The 12,833-nt window shown below is 38.8% G+C and overlaps 1 protein-coding gene across 7 annotated transcripts in view; it reads right to left on the bottom strand.

The window, feature by feature from the left end:
* The window catches only part of GRM5 (glutamate metabotropic receptor 5), a 262,928-nt gene that overhangs the window by 28,856 nt on the left and 221,239 nt on the right, over positions 1-12,833 (bottom strand). For all 7 annotated transcript variants that reach the window (XM_071733437.1, XM_071733421.1, XM_071733397.1 and 4 more), the window contains exons 6-7: positions 10,600-10,768; positions 7,664-7,790 (exon numbers count right to left, since the gene is read on the bottom strand). In XM_071733437.1, the coding sequence (XP_071589538.1) occupies positions 7,664-7,790; positions 10,600-10,768 (296 nt within the window). The remainder of the gene's footprint in view (positions 1-7,663; positions 7,791-10,599; positions 10,769-12,833) is intronic.

A 12,833-nucleotide genomic window follows, 5' to 3' on the forward strand; every position in this document is an offset into this window, starting at 1 on the left:
TCTGGCCAAAAATGTAGTCAGTGGGAGAAAGTAGGTTGGCATGTGAATAGCAAGACAAACATATATAAAAAAAAAAATTCAGGGTGCAATTTGACATGCAAGGGAAAGGAGTATTGAAAATCACCAAGAAATTACAGATAAGGATGTATAAGGATACTCTGCGGGAAAAAAAAAGAATTTAGATATTTAGGATATTTCAAGGATGGGTTAAATTCTGCCATAAACAAGGAGAGGAGAAGTTCTTGAAAGCTTGACCACTGCCATAAGTCTACTAGTACCTGACACTCCCTGTGCAGAGATAAACTTGACACTTATTTCTGATATGTCACATATCATTAAAACTACTTCATCTGGGAGAAGAGTTCAAGAATATAAAGCACCATATTATATTCCATATCTTCTGGAGAGTTGATCTTGAGCCTGTTTTAATTTGTTATTTTAGCCTTGACAACTAAGAGACCTTACAATGCCTTCAGAATCCATAAAACAGTGTTAGCTGAGCACTGAAAAACCCTTTAATGATAGGCAATATAAAATATATAATTAAACTAGTTCCAAAGGTAAACATGACAAAAGAAGGCTTTTTTGAGAACAGGGGGTAATTGGAAAGGGATGTGAATTCAGTGAAGTCTCTTAAGTCAACATCATGAGCTAAAGGTCACACTCTACATGGAGTCTAAAATTGGCACAAAATTACTTCTGGTTCAGTAAATCGTAAACATTCTTCAGTTGGGTTTGGCATCCTGGGCGGTGAATTCAACCCACTGATAAAAGACTTGTTTTTCTTTGTAACTTTTCACAGACCCTTCCAAGGATAGAATAAGTACAAACACCAAGACAGGAACTTAAAAAAATAATTTAGACACATCTTAGTTGTGAATGAGCATCTCCAAATAGGACTTGGCACATATTATTCAAAATTTACTGATGTTATACTGGTATATATTTTATATTAATATTTCTGAAGGTTTCCTTATTTATTAACCAGAAAAGGAATAGCTTGATTTGGGCTTACACAAATGGAGAGATGGGATGAAAAAATACAAGAGGCAGAATTAAAATCTACACGAAGCTAGTAGGGTGCCTTTTTAAAAAAACCAAAAAACTAAAACCAGAAAAAAAAAAAAAAACCAAACCAACAAAAAAACCCACATTGTTCCCGAAACTGACAAGGCAAAAGTGAAGAAAAGTGAAGATTACTGTCTTCAAAGTCCTGGGTGACAAATCAGTCCCCTGACTTCCACATGGAATGTGGACCAACTGAAGTGAGAGACATTATCTTTAACATTTTGATGCTAACTTCTGCCATTGTGATAAATTATTATAGCCACCAGTTCTTTACTCAGATCTGGTGGGACCTTCTGAAGCTGATGCAATATCAGTCACACCTTAAACCATGAAATTTGGGGCATCTACAGCTCTGTAGTCTAAGTCCTTGTAACTCAAATACACTGTGCTGTGCATTGAAACAAAAGACAAGGCCATGAATCTTAGAATAACACATTAAAGTTACTCTGTCACTACAGGGGGAATGATTCCTTAATTATACAAATGTGCAAACTGACTGGAACAACCGATGAATTGCAGCAATCAGGCCCATCCTTATGTTAGCTCTAATGTTTTGATTTCAGTTTCACTGAAAAATGCTGGCTCTGTGTGTTGCAAATGTTTTGTTCACATTATGTTGTATTCTATAAACTTTCCATATTGTAAGACATAATGACAAGTGGTTCCTTCTGGCCTTGTTGACAAGTGTCCCTTCATCCAACCCAGAATCTTCCAAGAGTTGTTTGCTGGGCTCAGCATCCTTGAATCAGCTCACTTGAGCCTGAAGCTCTGTGTGGCTCACACTGGAGGCTTGTGCTGTAAAAGACTGGAAGCTAAATTCCACACTTTACCTGGAACAAGCAAATGGGGAAAGAAAATTCTATAAACTCATCAACAAGGGACGAGAGAAAATGACAACCAGAGATGTTGTAGATAGTATTGCCACCTCAACCCTTAACTCATCCTCATCTGCTTTCTACAAGAGGCTGGTGTGATAGTGACTTATGGAAACGGTTACATTTCTTCTGGCATAAGAAATAAAAAGTAAAGGAAATAAAGGGAACATAAATAAGGGTAGAAATTGGACACTATGTCTGTTGATGTCCTTTTAAAGTGATAAAAACAACCAGATACGGTTGTACTTCTGTCCTTAATGGTGTCCTTCTATCATTGGTCTGAATTACAGCCATAACAATTATAGTCAAAAGCAAGAACCCAGTAATATTTCAGCAGCAAAATCAATGTCAGCACAGGCTAAATTGTATTCTGCCTTCTGCTTACAACTATCAGACAATTAGTGTCATTATCAATGGCTGGAACTTTATTGCAAGAAACAATACAAGAAAAAAGTTCGATGACAACAACTAGTTGCCATTTGAAAATATTTTGGGCAAGAGATGAATTTTTTTTTTTTTTATTGGGGGGGGAGGACAGAAAAAGAAACACTTGAGCTTCAGGACCCTGTGGCATCTGCCACAGCCCAAGCCAGCATGCTGCAGGAAGAGCCTACCAAGACCTCATGGGGATCTACTGAGGTCCAACGTAGCACATCACTCCTGCCCTTGGCCTCAGGGGTTCTTTGCAGGAGTCACAGCAGTGGATTGTCCCAGATTGTCCCAGATGGTGCCTGAAGACAAGACAGCAGCAGCTCCCAGCACTGTCTGTTCCCTGTGGCTCTCCATAACAGTGTGAGCAATGCCCTCAAGAAGAGGGAGGCAGTCATCCTTGTTTCTCAGTGAGGAATCCAGATTGGTACATGGGAAGGGAATACAGCATCAGCTCTTTGAAGCATAAGTTGTTTCTCTTAGAGGTGGGGTGCTCTTTTCTCAATCCTTTCCACTCTAGGGTTGTTTGGATAATCCAGTTCTTATCTGGCACTTTTCAGACAGGCAGATAACGTCGTGATGCTGCTATCTTGGACTTATTGCACCTTGTTTGGTGTAAGCATTTTTGTACTCTAGTAAAAATATATATTTCTGATATTAACCTTATCCTTGAATGATAAAGAAATTATTTCAAGAAACGTAGAATATTTCAGTGTCTATTTTCACGGGAATCCAATTAAGAAAATTAAATATCCAGTGAATTTGGAACACACAGAAAATTAAAAAAATGTCAGTTCATCCTGAAGATAATCCAGGTATCACTGAAATTAGTATCATCTGCTTTCCATGGTGTGCTCCAGGTCTCTAGACGAATATTTGTTTCTCTTTAGTTGAATTCTGTCCCTGAATCTCAGAAAGATAATAATTTTCTCTTTTCTCCACTTTGAAAATGTACTTAGACGGTAATGATAGCTGGATCGAGATGTTCCTACATCCACTGAAAAAGTTCTAAGATGATGAACAAAACTTATCTGCTCTTTTCAAGGCAATTTTTGAATGTGAAAGACCATGTCCTCAAACTAATTTGTGTTTTTGGAGAATCAAAAAAAAAACTATTCTCATCAAGCTACCGAAAACTTAATTTCATCTAGTCTTCAGGGTTGAGAAAATTTCTTCATTTGTATCAAAGCTTGCCTGACATTTATTTGTCTTCCCTCCACTGTGGATATAAGACAGAAAAGGGCTTTGAGGAATAGTGGAGAGGTTGGCATATACTTTTGGACTTAAGTCTGTGAGTTTCTTTTGCTCTAGTTGAGTATGTGGCTCAGTCACATTGGCCATACTGATGTATGAAGTGGTGCTGTAATGTGTGGATGTTGCTAATATAATGCATAGGGAAGAAAGGGAGCCACAAGAGATTGGACAGCACATCTTGATACTAAACCAGGAAGAAGAAAATGACCTGGGGTACATACTGTAATTGTACAGATAAATTTGTAGAAATGGAAGAGAATGGCTATTTATTTTTGTCCAAGGTGGAGTCCGGTCTCTGAGAAACAAAACCAAAATTTGTGCAGAAATAAAATATGGGTGGATGAACATTCCCTTTCTCACCGCAGCTTCACTTCTAGATAGAGATATTTTCCAGTAACCAATTTAATCAAGAGAAACTTCTCCTCCCACTTGACTTTCCTACTATCTTTGAATTTCCTTTACATTTCTTCACATCAGAACTCCAGTGTCTTTTTCTATTCTGAGAACAGCTTCTTTTTCCTACAATGTTTTGCAACACTTCCGTCACCTTGCCTGCCCTGCATCTGAATTTTGATGTTCCACAGCTGACTGAAAATAATCATTAATCTCTATTCCTTCCCATTAGCAACATCCCTGCCATTACACATTTTATATTGTGAAGTTTGTGGCACAAAAATGATGCTGGTGATTGAGCATAAGAAAGACGAATCAATGTTTGTTGTCTGAGCCAAGGAAGGGTTCCAAAAATGCCTTTATCCAAGTTCAGATCTCTGGCAAAAAATGAGGTGCAGTTCCAAATTGAAAGCCTTCTCAGGCGTGTGGCTGATAAATTTACAGGACTCTCATCTGAAGCTGATCATGCAAGAAGGACTTGTTCCAATGAGCTTTTTATATGTGTGGCCTTGTGCAGCTGACATTACCTAAGATATGGGTTTATCACGCAGCAAAGAGATGTAGACTGCTGCAGTATCTGATACAGGGACATTCCAAGGAGATTGCTGTGTGCTTTACAAAACTAAAGGAAAATTTCCTTGTCATAATACAAAATATATCTCCCTCTCCTTACTCTTAATTCACATTTATTATTAAATCTTATGTTGTAAACAAAACTGAGAGGTAGTTTTTTACAGGCTACAAAACTATAAATACAATGGTTAAAAATACAGCTCAATATATTGTCTGGACAACCTGGGAATGTATTTTCTTAAAATCTATTTTTAACACAAAGCTAAATAGGATATTTAGCCATCACATGATCCAGCCATCATGTGAGTAGTAAGTTGGGAACAGGGGCTACAGAGCTATGAAGCTATGATGGTGGGTATCCTGAATGCAAATTGTATCAGCTCTGCTCAAGGAGGACAAAGCAGAGTTCAGTATCCAAATAGTGTCATCTGAATTTGTGTTCCTTAGTGTCTGGCTAAGGAACAACAGTGACATCTCCTGAGGAACATTGCTTGGCACTGATCTGGCACTGATGCTGAGGTGGTTGTTTTGTGTGACTGTTGACTTTGGTCCCTGTAGATGCATAAAACCCATGCCTAAAGCTAGAAGAATGATTTGGAAAAGGCAGCAGCTCATTTAATACACTAAGGAGTTGGCTTGACTAAAGAGACAACTACTTTTCTTCAAAATGATCAGTTGGGTGGAAAATCACTGACTCCCGTGTAGAGTCTCTATGATGATTAAGGAAGAGGAAAATCTCCCTTAAGATTGAGATCTTAAGGGGTTGATTAACTGATTAATTGATTAATCTTAAGATTAAGAGTTGAGACTCTTCAGCTTGGAGAAGAGGAGAATTAGGACTGACCTCATTAAAGTTTATAAATATGTAAAGGGCTAGTGCCAGGAGGAAGGAGCCAGGCTCTTCTCAGTTATACCCAATGACAAGACGAGTGGCAATGGGTACAAGCTTGAGCATAGGATGCTCCACATAAATATAAAGAAAAACCTTCCCACTGTGAGAGTGACAGAGCACTGGAACAGGCTGCCCAGGAGGGCTGTGAGGTCTCTTTCTCTGGAAACATTCATAACCCACCTGGACATGTTGCTATGTGACCTGCTGTGCGTCTCCCTCTTCTGGCAGGGGGATTGGACTAGGTGATCTTTCAAGGTCCCTTCCAACCCCTCAACTTTCTGTGATTCTGTGTTTCTGTGATTCTGTTATGCATCCTATAGGATCTTTTGAGATGCCAGCCTATCCTGCTTCTCCATCCTGAGGGAAAAATAAGACCTTGAGATGGTAAATCCTCTGCAAGCCTGGACTGATGGAGAGACTACAAGCCTGTCCATGGAGGTCTGCATGCCCTGGGGAGCCAGCTCAAAGCACAGAGCCTGAAGGAAAATTTGGTGGCTGGTCATTCCACTTTGCTTCACACAGGGCACTTACAGGCTTATTACTAAACTTCACTAGGTCAATGTGCAGTTCCCATCACTGCTGTTTCAGAATTGGATCATCTGTTGGTCCAGTGAGGTGACTGAAGCAAGTTTCCTCCTAACCGACTTGTCAAAGCTCATTTTCCAGCTCATCTTTGCTGGGTAAAAATATCAGGTTCTCACTGAAACAGAGATGTGAACTGGGATTTGCCGCATCTCAGACAAAACCCTTCATGGTTGAAGAACTGACCATTTGCACTAATTGATTTTCATGAACTGACTGACCAGCCTGGCGAGGTGGCCTGGCCTTGAAATATGGGCTTTGCAGGCTTCTGGATGATCCTGCTGGAAAGTGAACCTGGGCTTATACTACAACCTCACTACTCAGCTATAGGGGACATATGGGGCCAGGTCTCTTTTTCTCCCCTTGCCCATTCTCCTGACACAAGAAACCTTTCTCTGAGATGAGAAGGCTTTTCTGGTTGTTTGCTGAGTGCCTGGGGAGGCAGAGCTGGGGGAGTGGGGCTGTAGGAGAACTTGCAAACCAATTGTATTGGTGCTTCAGTTTTCTCAGTTAAAAGATTTTTCTCAGTAAAAGTTTAATTTTTCACACTTTCTGAAAATATCCCATCACTTTCATGCTTAAAGGATATTTTTGCAGTAATTAGTTAACTTCACTCATATATATTCCAGCAAACCAACATTCCTTACCAGGAAGGGGTTAACTTTATATATAAAACTGGTCTATAGGCAAAGCTTTTCTTCCATGTCTATAAATTCATCCAGAAAACTGGTTTTCCTTTTTTCTTCTCTCTCTCTAATTTCAAAGATTTCTTCTCTTGTCCATAGAAATTATACAAAAAAGCAAGGCTGAGCTTTCCTGGAAAAAAATATCTCTTTTCCTATTGAATTTATTTATAGAGCCTAGCACGACAAGAACCAGATCCCTGAACAGTGTTTTGAAGTGGTGTGTTCTCTGAGTGTTTGAATACTTGAATTATATTTATTAATCATAAAGAAGAGAGGCTGTGGGATACAAGTATTGGAGTAATTTATTTCTAAAGAAGACAAATTGTTAATCTGCAAAAGCACAGATCTGTGCCATGGCAAGGAGACTGTGAAGCCTGTATTGTAGCAGACTCTGGTGAAAAAAGGACTAAACAAAACATAAGTCTGCTTGGAGCACTTTTAGCACATTTAGCAGCAGTAATTACAGCAAATACTTCATAACCTTTTCAGATTAAAAAAAGGAAGTATTGCACAACTCAACTGTACCTGCTTGGGAAAAAAATAAAACTCTGAAATTTGACCTCCCTTAGTAGTTTCTCTGACGGGGACTTATTTTCTCTGTTTCCTTGGGGAAGGACAAAATCTGCACCACCAGGAAGATGTTAGGGCAATGTTGGATAGAAACCCAAGATATATTTTTTCTCATTTCTAGCTCCAGTAACTCGGGTTTTTGGAAAGCAGCTGAATTATACCAACAATTCCTGAATCAGGTTGAGTCAAGAAGACAAATACCAGGCTCAGTTAAAATTTCAGCTTTATCCCTGGGTTTGATCTGACAGAAACAGTCCTCATACTCACTCATATCTCTCATTTTTTTCTTCAGCTCAGCAGATTTTTCATTAACAACATAAACACAACCACCACTCATTTACCTGTGAGGTCTTCATTAGGCCAGGAGCCCAACTGGCAGGCTTTGCATGTATATTCATCAGATACATATTCATTCTCTTTGCAAGGAGTGCAGGTCCAACAGCAACTCACTTCTCCTTTACGGATCACCTGAGACAAAAATTGACATTTGGTTTGCCAGCATAAATGTACATACCAGAAGAACCAAACCATCAATGCTACAGAAGTTTAAGTGGAGCTACAGGATGAAAATAAGGTGTTATTTCCCTTCTTGGAATTAGCAGAACTCAAACTTTCTACATGGCAATGTGCCTATAGAAGCCAGTTCATGATGCTCAAGCACACAAGTCACTTAATTGCAGTTCATATAGGGAATCATGTCAACAGTGTTATTTCCCTAAGGGTTGGTTACCCAAAGATTTTTTGGGTGCTAATTTTTCATCCAATTATGAGTGGTTTGTTAAAAATGATTTTTCCAGACATCAAACTAAATATACCTTTTCCAGAATTATTTAATTACTAATTAACATAATCTCTAATTAACATTTAAGAGTGGAATGTTGTCTTTATCCATTCTAACATCTGACCTGATTCCTGATTTTATAATTTACTGCCAAATGTTATTGCATGCTCACAACTGAGATGAAGATTTTTCAAGATCTGTATTTATCATATTCAAGCACTGAAAACATCTGTGCTTCTCATCAATATATCTGTCTTTATTTCAAAAAAATTCCCAGTTTCTCTGCTCTTCCCAAGCAATTTATAAATATATATTACAAATTATAGCATTAAGAAGTCGGTTGACTTATTATTTTCAGTGATGATGAATTTAGAAGGTGGCTTCAAAACCAAATGTCTCTATTGCAAAATGGAATGTAATATTAAATAATATAAATGCAATGTAGTAATAAAAAAAGTTTAATAAAAAATAAAAGGATTGATCTTTGAAATGATGCAGTGAATAAGCGTAAATCATATAATTCATCAGCAATATGGGCACATGGAAACTTCTATTTTTATTTTGGTTTTTAAAATCGTAGAGTAGAAAAAGAATAAAACCCACACCAGAATAGATAAACTGGCAGGAAGGCATGAGCATAAGTTCTTTGCAATTTTTGAGACTAGATCAAAATGCAAAACAGAATACCAGTGCTCCAGAAAAACTCACATTTTGAGATTTCTTATAATGTGAATAAGAATTAAATGTTGAATAAATTACAAAATTTCTTTAGTTTAGGAAGATAAATTCTTAGGAAGCTTGTATTAATTTTTTTAGGCACATATTTTAATAAACTTGAAGTATTATGAAAATGTACAATATTTAACGCATGAAATACTCAGGAAAACTAAATGACAAAATAGAAATCATATGTTATTAGCTAAAAACCTAAATGTTTTATCGATATAACTAATTTACATCTTCTTGTTAAACTTTTCACCAAATCCACATCTTATATAAAAGAGTTGGAATCTGACAAATCCTTACGAAAACTAGTATGCTGAAAATGCACCAAATCTTCCTGAGTTTTGGATATTATTACATTGAATGTTTCTCAGTCTCATAGATTTCTGCAGGAAAACCACTGTGGCGCTTGGCAGGGTCACAGTCTCCCCATCATTTGTGAAGACCATGAAGTTAAAGCATTGTGAAGTAAACTTTGAGATCCAATCAATAACCTACTGAGGAGTATAAAGAACATTTCAGACAATGGACTTCAAGCATTTGTTTAAGTGTGTGATGAATTGGCTTCGTAGTAAAGAATTCTTTTGGGAGAATCCTTGAAAGCATGGACAGAAAGTGTAAGGAGGCTGTCACAAGACACTTCCCATTACTTGTCTGGGGCAACAGATCATAAAGTAACTCAGAGCTGTGAAGTTCTGAAGTCATTATCTGTTTGTCCATCTCTATCCACTCACATATTAACTTTGTGGCTGGAGAAGGGTAATCTTTGGTTCCTGACAGAGTAATTCATCCCACCTTCCTTTATGTGTCTGCAAAAAGTAAGCTCTCATCTGAACCAACTCTCCTGGCTGGGTGTTTTTTACCATCAGTGAAGAGAACAAATTGTTTCTACAGTGAGATTCATCTTCATTGTTTTCAAAGCCTAATGAAGCTGAGATGACTCCTCAACTGGAAAAAAGATATTATTCCCTTTGACTATAAAAAAAATTCAGAAATCTGATAGAGATGTATATGCCTACCCCAAAGACATATACCTTTGGTCTGATGGAACTCACTTACTGAGTCTGCCAAAGACCAGCTAATGAATAAAACATAGTGACTGTGTCCTAAATCATTGGAAAACTCAGACCAAAGAGAGTCACTTTGTGTTGCAGAACATGGTCAGCCTAACAACACCCCCTCACTGTAGCTGCTTCCCAGTTTTGCAGACTTGCACGTTAAGGCAGAAGAAAAGTGATCTACCTTCCAGTGGGACATGTCAGAAGTTACAGCTGCAGTAAAATGAGTATGTTAAAAAAAATTACTTATATTTCCTGAAGTTCTCAATAGAAGTAGTTACCAATGTTCTCTCAGCATGCCAAAGACTTGTGGTCTGAGTAACAAAATTCCAGTTTAGGTGTCTGTTTCTAGAACTGAATTGCTAACATTTTTTTTTTTATAATTTACCTGGAACTGTACTGACAAGTACCAGTCAGGGATTTGCACTCCATTGAATCAGCAGCTGTAAGAATATATGTCTAAAACCAAAACCAAAACAACAAAAAAAATACCCTAAAATGTTTGGAATATGAGAGTAAAAAAGTCAGTAATTCACAGATATAGGAGTCCAGGAAAATAGCAGTGTATGAAAATAGTGACATGACTACAAGAAAAATAAGAACTAAATACATAAATCTGAACACTTAATTAAGGTACTGTCTCCACGTCTTCCGGTCAGGAAAAACCTGCTTTCAAATTTCAAGGTTATGCAAACAACATGGAGAAAATATTTACCTTTATCTGGCCTTTTTCACAGGGTTCACTGCACACAGATCTGATGATATTATTTTTCTCTGACCATATTTCATCATCGTCCATCTTCAGCTCTCCATTGTCCCAGCTGCCAACGTTGATATAATCAAAGTAGTCCTTCCCCATTTTCTTGAAATTCATTATTTCATATCTTTAGAAACACAAAAGGCAGACATAACTGAGTTGAGAATATTTGAAAATTTTTGAAAAACTGATTATTTTTTCCCTTTGTATTTTCATTTGTTTTCTTTAGTCACCATGAAGATTCCCCAGAACACTTGGGTATATGTGACTGAGCTTTTGAGGATCACAGAATGATTAAGGCTCAAAAAAACCTTCAAGAAGATTGAGTCCAACTGTAATCCAACTACTACAACCACTAAACCATATCCTGAATTGCCACATTCAAATGCTTCTTCAACACCTCCAGGGATGGTGATTCTATCACCCCTGATAGCCCATTCCAATGGCTCACCACTCTTTCAGTAAAAAAGTTTTCCTAATATCCAGCTTAAAGCTCCCCTGGCACAACTTAAACCCATTTCCTCTCATTCTGTTGCTAATTACTTGGAGCGGAAACCAACACCAGCCTCACTACAGCCTTTCTTCAGGTATTTGTAGAGTAATAAAATCTTCCCTGAGCCTTCTCCAGTCTAAATAATCCCAGTTCCCTCAGTCACTCCTTCTACAACATGCCCTCCAAACCCTTCATCAGCCTCGTAGCTCTTCTCTGAACATGCTTCAGGACTGCAACATCTTTCTTATATTTTGGTGCCCAGAACTGAACACAATACTCAAGCTGTGGACTCACCAAGTCTGAGTACAGGGACAGAATCACTTCCCTGCTCCTGCTAGACACACTGGTTCTGATACTGGCCAGGATGCCATTGGACTTCTTGGCCACCTGGGCACACTGCTGGCTCATGTTCAGCCAGCTGTCCACCAGTTCTCCCAGATCCTTCTCCACTGAACTGCTTTCCAAGCCTGTAGTGTTGCTTGGGGTTATTGCAACTTACTTTGATTTAACTCTGTTTATCACAGCTCTTTGGGCCCAGCCATCCACCCAGTTTTTAGTCCACAGAAGAGTCCATCTGCCTATCTCATGGGCCACAACTTTCTGTGGGAGACAATATCAAAGGCCTTACTAAAGTCCAAGTAGACAATGTCCACAACCTTTCCCTCATCCACTAGTTGGCTCAGCTGGTCACAAAAGGAGATCAAGATGGTCAAGCAGGATCTGCCTTTTATGAATCCATGTTGGCTGGGCCTGATCTCAGCCTTATCCTGCACTTAGCATATGAGCACACCCGAGATGAACCACTCCATGATGTTCCCATGATGTGATGTCAGGCTGACAGGCCTGTAGTTCCCTGGATCCTCCTTTAGGTCCTTTATGTAGAGAGATGTCACACTGACAAACCTCAAGTCATCTGGCACCTCTCCTGTTAAGCAGGACTGCTGATAGATGATGGAGAGTGGCTTGGCAAGCTCCTCTGCCAGCTCCCTCAGCACTCTCCAGTGAATCTCATCCAATCACACAGACCTGTGACTGTCCATGTGTCATGGCAGGTCCCCCTTCCTCCTGGATTGTGGGGAGTTGTTATTGCTCTCCATCCCTATCAGGAGGCTGAATACCCTGAGGCTAATGGGTTTAACCATTAAAGACTGAGATGAAGAAGATATTCAGTATCTCATCCTTGATACCAATATTCCCCCCTGCAACCAATAAAGGGTGGATATTCTCCTTGACTATATTTTTGTTATTAATGTATTTGTAAAAACCCTCCTGTTATCCCTACAGCAGAGGCCAGGTTGAGGTCTAGCCATGCTTTTGATGTTTCTCTGCATGACCTAGCTAGGTCCCTGTACTCTTCTTGAGAGATACACGTGAATTTTAGAATATTATAGTTTCCATCATGTATGAAGAAGGACACGTCCACAGTTTTGAGAAGGACCTCACCAAAGCTGGAGATGTGAATGCCAGAATGACTCAAGTGAATTGAATCCAGATAACACACACACATGCACACACACACACACACACACACACACACACACACACACACACACACGTGTGTGTTGACACATAGAAACTGGGTTTGGTTTTTTTTCTGAGGCTCACAGGCATAGCAGCATCCTGATTAAGCAGACTAAACAAAACGTTATTCCAGAAGCACTGTGGAATCTTTATTCAGCATTGTTAGGACATCGTAGCA

Source organism: Heliangelus exortis, chromosome 1, assembly GCF_036169615.1.
Source record: "Heliangelus exortis chromosome 1, bHelExo1.hap1, whole genome shotgun sequence".
Classification (NCBI taxonomy): Eukaryota; Metazoa; Chordata; class Aves; order Apodiformes; family Trochilidae; genus Heliangelus; species Heliangelus exortis.